Source organism: Schistocerca piceifrons, chromosome 2, assembly GCF_021461385.2.
Source record: "Schistocerca piceifrons isolate TAMUIC-IGC-003096 chromosome 2, iqSchPice1.1, whole genome shotgun sequence".
Classification (NCBI taxonomy): Eukaryota; Metazoa; Arthropoda; class Insecta; order Orthoptera; family Acrididae; genus Schistocerca; species Schistocerca piceifrons.
Genome location: NC_060139.1, coordinates 202,696,043 through 202,701,326, shown reverse-complemented (window position 1 = coordinate 202,701,326; position 5,284 = coordinate 202,696,043). Strand labels below are relative to the sequence as shown.

At 40.2% G+C, this 5,284-nt stretch overlaps 1 protein-coding gene across 1 annotated transcript; it reads right to left on the bottom strand.

Annotated features, from left to right (window-relative positions):
* Positions 1 to 336: 336 nt before the first annotated feature.
* Positions 337 to 1,179, bottom strand: LOC124775254 (E3 ubiquitin-protein ligase SIAH1A-like). The gene has a single exon (XM_047250092.1). It carries the CDS (start codon positions 1,177 to 1,179, stop codon positions 337 to 339), a length of 843 nt encoding a protein of 280 aa, XP_047106048.1.
* Between the last annotated feature and the right edge of the window lie 4,105 nt (positions 1,180 to 5,284).

Below are 5,284 nucleotides of genomic sequence, written 5' to 3'. Positions count from 1 at the left end.
CGGGTGATGCAGAACATTTTTTGATGTGTGTATGAATCCACTGCCTTACTACTGAGCCCCATTTCTCAGTATAAACACACCATAAACCAGTGACTAGAGAGCACATTTTGGTCAAATGAATGAATAACAGAAAAGTGTGACATAATTCTCTCTGTGCATGTACTCGCACAGATTTTAGAGGGTGTTGTGGATTCTGCCACTAATCTTCTTTCACCTTAAATTCTCACTGATATGTGATAAGCGGTGTCGATTTTGTGTCAGGCTATGTATTAACAAGACATTAGTAGGTCTGTGATAACCATAGCATCAAAACTATGCATCACAGTAATTAGAGGACTACAAATGTGTGGTTTCAACATTTGGCTCATACGGAGGCTCAAGCTTACACAGTATGAGCACCCTCTCGCCATGGCAGAACTGAGAGATAGTATCATAGGGCACTTTGATGCAGTCACCGAGGCCGAATGTTCGCTGCAGGTTCTCATTCTGTGAATGGACAGCATGCTCGAAAGTCACAGAGTGGGCACCCTCATTGCGGGTGAGCCTGAACTTGTACCGGTAGAGCCTGCTACGTTCAGGAGGGCCCACCAGCTGAATGGCAATGAACAGCTGACGCTCCTGGTAACTGAACTGCTTTTGGTAGACGAACATCTCACCTAAGGCCACAACAAGATGGCGCACCAGGTCGATGCAGCAGCCATTCTTAGAGATGCGCCACGAGACACTGTTGCCCACGGTGCTGGGGAAGCGCACGAAGTGTTGTGGGTGTTTGGCCTGGGTGTGCGCCTCCAGGTCGGCATGCTTGCCGTGCCATGAACACGTGCCTGGCTGAACGAGGCAGTGCAGCAAGTGGTGCTCGCAGGTGTGGTCATGTGTGGCCAGCTGTAGTAGCGGTGTACCGTCGTGGAAGCCGGGCTGCACTCCCTGCACTAAGGGCACAGCAGCTGTCACCTGCTGCGGGTTCAGTGAGAAGACCAGTGGCGACAACAACACTTTGCTGCACATGTGGCACTTGGCACCATGTAAGCAGCAGGTGGAGCAGCTGTTGGAACAGCAGGCCACAGGTCCCAATCTGATGAAGCTGCACTCCTGGCAATGCACCAGTTGCTGCTGCTGCTTCTCAATGGCACCACCGCCATCCACACCTGGCGACGGTAGCAGCCACACCACCTCCTTCATATCTACCACAAAATGTCCCATTTCAAGATCAGTCAGAAAGGAGAACAAGGGAGTTATAATAATTATAATATAAGGAAGAAGAGTGTTCATTATGTTCATCTACATGATTACTCTGAAATTCACAAATAAGTGCCTCTCAGAGGTCCACAGAATCACTTTCAAGCTGTTTCTCTATTGTTCAACTCTCAAACAGCAAGCAGAAAAAATTAACGCTTAAGTCCTTCCATGCGAGCTCTGACTTCTCTTATCTTCTCATAATCTGTGCTCTTGTGTCCTGTTGAATCATAAATCACATAAATGATGGACTCATATTTTTCATGATATTGTTGAGCTCTACACTCTGCCACTTTTCGCCATGTAGTTTATTTAAGTAAATGCACACAAAATTTCTGAGAGACTATTCCATTTTTGTTGCCTAGTCGTAGACAGTATCTCAGCTGCCTAGATGACGACCATGCGAAAACGAGATGGGAAGTAACCTTTCGTTGAGACTGTGATTAACGGATTTCTTGTAGAATCCTCAACGAAGTGTTGACTCCCGGCTTGTTTTGAGATGATCATCGTTCAAGCAATATTGATAGGTACAGCCACTAAACCGTTATGTGAGTATTTACTGAAACAAACTTTTTAACTTTACAAAGGATTTCCTTGCCACAATCTCATTATAATAGGCAGACAAAAGTAGTCCCAGAACAAAAATTATAAGGGAGATTTTCCACCAAGCCGATGTTGCACGTCTTTGTTGAGTTCATCAGCAACAGGAAGTGAAGTGATAATCGTCTTCTTTTTAAGGAAATATAAGCGGTGTGCAATATGTAGGCTTGAAAGGTGGCTACACTGGGTCACAGCGCCAGAGATTGCGCCAAAGATTATTATTCCGCTGCCTCCACTGCGGCAGTAGTAGTTCAGAGGTTGCCGTGGCCAATAGTTGTTGAGATGATGTCGATGGCAGTACTAGTTCACAGGATGTCGAGTGCAGTTGTTGTTCTGTTGGGCGAGAGAGTAGATGCTGCTCGGTTGGTGTAATGTATAGATGGAAGGTGTTGCAATGATCACAGTGTATTTTTCGTCAATATATAATGAGTTAAAATATTAATTCACATTTCTTTAATGACAATGCTTCTTGTTCACAGGTTTAGTCAACAAAGCATCTGGCTCGTGTTCATGTATCAGACTTGTAATTCTGGTTTCTATGTGCAATTATAGTATTTCTGGTTTTTCAACTAGTTCATTGTAAATGGTGTTTAAAATATCTTGTCGTATTGAGGAAGAACTGTGCCAGATACATGTACGTTGAATCACACTACCACACACAGGACAGTTACACTTGTGCTTTGTTGTTTAGTAGCTTTTATAGTTGCAGGGGACTTAATTAATCAATTGTGTTAACGGAAACTTCTTGTCATTCTTTATTGTTATTTTATGCAGTCAGCTTGCGTACTAATACTACTCAGGGGCAACAGGTTACGAGACTTCGTAACTGGACACACAGCTACTAAAGTTATTGCATTATTGCATTTTAATTAAGCCCCCGTGCACGTGGCAACCGCTGCTTCGGAGCGTCACTTGGAATTCTTTTAGTAGTAAAAATAGCAGACAGTAGTATTGTTGTAATAATTTGTAGTTTAGTAATTGTAGTCTATATTGCATGTGTAGATTTGGTAATTGAACATTTGTAGTTGTCTTGTCACTCTTCTAATGGTATTTTTGTAGAATTTAATTTTTGATGAGTCATATACGGGTTTGACAATTTTGTGCAATTGTGAAGGTTTTAATTGTTCGTTAATCGCGTTTGTCGCAAAGCATTTGGTGTGGATGGTGTTGTTGGTGATAAAGTGTTATATTGTGTGTAATTTTCGTGTAGTGACGAGTTTTGTATGTTGTGTAAATGATTACGCGATCGATGAAAAAGACAAAAATGATGGATAGTTAGAATGACGAAATTGTTAACATGGCGAACTCGCCAACGCAGGAGAACAGTATGATGAATAATGAAGTAGAAAACAATTTAATAAGCCGGGAAAATAGTCCGGAACCAGTTCAAAATTTTTCACAATCAACAAATTTTCAGATTACGAAATTAACGACAGAAGATTCCGGAATAGTGTCGAACAGAGATATCTTTACAGCTATGACGAAGGAAGTTAGTTTTACGGGAAATGTTAGGGGCGAAAAGAATTTCGAACCAGTTAATATGGAGCAGTTGATGAGTGCAATATTAAATTTGGGATCACAGTTAGGATCTGAATTAAGAACAGTGACAACACGGTTAGAAACTGATATGGGAACAATGGAAACACGGTTAGACTCACGAATAGGGACATGTTTTAAAAACATGAAAGATGAATTAAAGAAAGAAATTAGAGAAGAAGTATAACCGATTTTGACTGCTCATAATAATACATTATTTTCAATAGAAATTAGACAAAAGGAACAGGATAGAGAACAGGAAGAAAGAGATCGCGTTATAGTACAAACAAATTCAGAGTTAAATCTTCAACGTGCACATGATAAGGAAGAAATGTTTGAAAGAATCGCGGAATCCGTACCAGATGACAGAATAAATAACCTAACACAACAATATGAACAGTTAACTACTAAATGTGTCAATACTGAGACCCGTGTCGCGACACTTACAGAAGACGTAAATAATCAGAAAGAACAAATAGGTGACTTATCGGAAAAAAGTTGAGCAGATTTCAGATAAATTGACAAGTCTTAGTTTAAATGGGGACAGAGATTCAGATGATACAGCTCCATTGCCATTTGCAGAAGCAGAAGAGTACCAGAATATAAATAAACATGTTGAAAATCAGGAAAAATTTAATGAACGCGTTAAAAGGGAATTTGAGACGTTACGAAAGCAAGTTAAACAAATCTAAAGCGAAATCGTAGGAAAAGACAGTAGAAGAAATTTAGAATCACCGATAGCAGCGGGTTTTGAAGAACAAAATGCAACAAGAGGGCGTCAGGCGCGCGAACTTCATAATAATCGACATTCGGACTGGACAGACGCGGTATGTCTTTGTCGCCACGAGGCGAAAACTTTTTAACTGTTCGGAAATTTAAGATCTTTCGCAATTCTAATAATGACATACATCCATGTTCATGGTTAGATCAATTTATGTACGCACTTCCACCAAATTGGCCACTAAGTCACAAACTGGAATTTATGTTTGGATATTTAGAAAACGAACCGGCGACGCGCATGCGCGCACTTATTAGAGATTGTAATAATTTAAATGATTTTTATCATGCATTTCTATCGGTATATTGGTCCGAAAACATGCAAGACAGAGTCAAACATAGTCTTATTATGCAGCGTAATTTTAAACAGTCTGAGTTCCGCACGCCGGCAGAATACTTTGAAGACATGATTCGAAAGAATCAATTCCTTTCCAAGCATTATAGCCCGACTGAATTAATTCGCATTTGTTTAACTAAGCTGCATCAATCGATAAGACACATTGCTTTAGCCAGAAGATGCAAACGTCCTCAGGGGATTCACTACACTAAGTGAATATGTGCCGTAGCGTGCACAGGGCCCCAAACTGTAGTAGTGCTATTTCCCTTTTAGTTTTCTGCACTGCTGCCTACACTTTTACTATTCTTTGTATCTATCAAAACAACTCTTACTCTTCAACTATCAATCTATCTAGAAAAGGAGTCGGTAAATAATTACCGGATATGACTATTTTACCCAAAAGTAATTTCGGAAATTACCGTTTGCACTTACTGTATCTTCAGCAGCATTCATTCGTGGTTTAAATGAAATTTTACCTGTTTAACTTCGTAACAATGTTACTTCATATGTTGACGATATTCTTATTGATAAACGTTCTTGAAGTGAGCATAACAGAATTTTGGATTCATTATTACGTATTTTTGCAAGAGCTGGCATTGCAGTGAACTTGGAAAAATCTGAATTTGGTCGTTCTCAGGTGAAATTTCTTGGTCATATTGTTTCTACAGAAGGTATTCTTCCTGATCCAGAGAAACTAGACGCTATTCGTAATTATGCTGTTCCTACTACAAAAAGTGATGTTCGTAGTTTCCGTGATGTCTATAATTTTCTCAGACGCTTTGTTAGAATGGACAATTTGGT

What these genes read in the sequence shown, in the direction of transcription:
- LOC124775254 (XM_047250092.1), bottom strand. Translation starts at nt 1,179, where the DNA reads ATGAAGGAGGTGGTGTGGCTGCTACCGTCGCCAGGTGTGGATGGCGGT.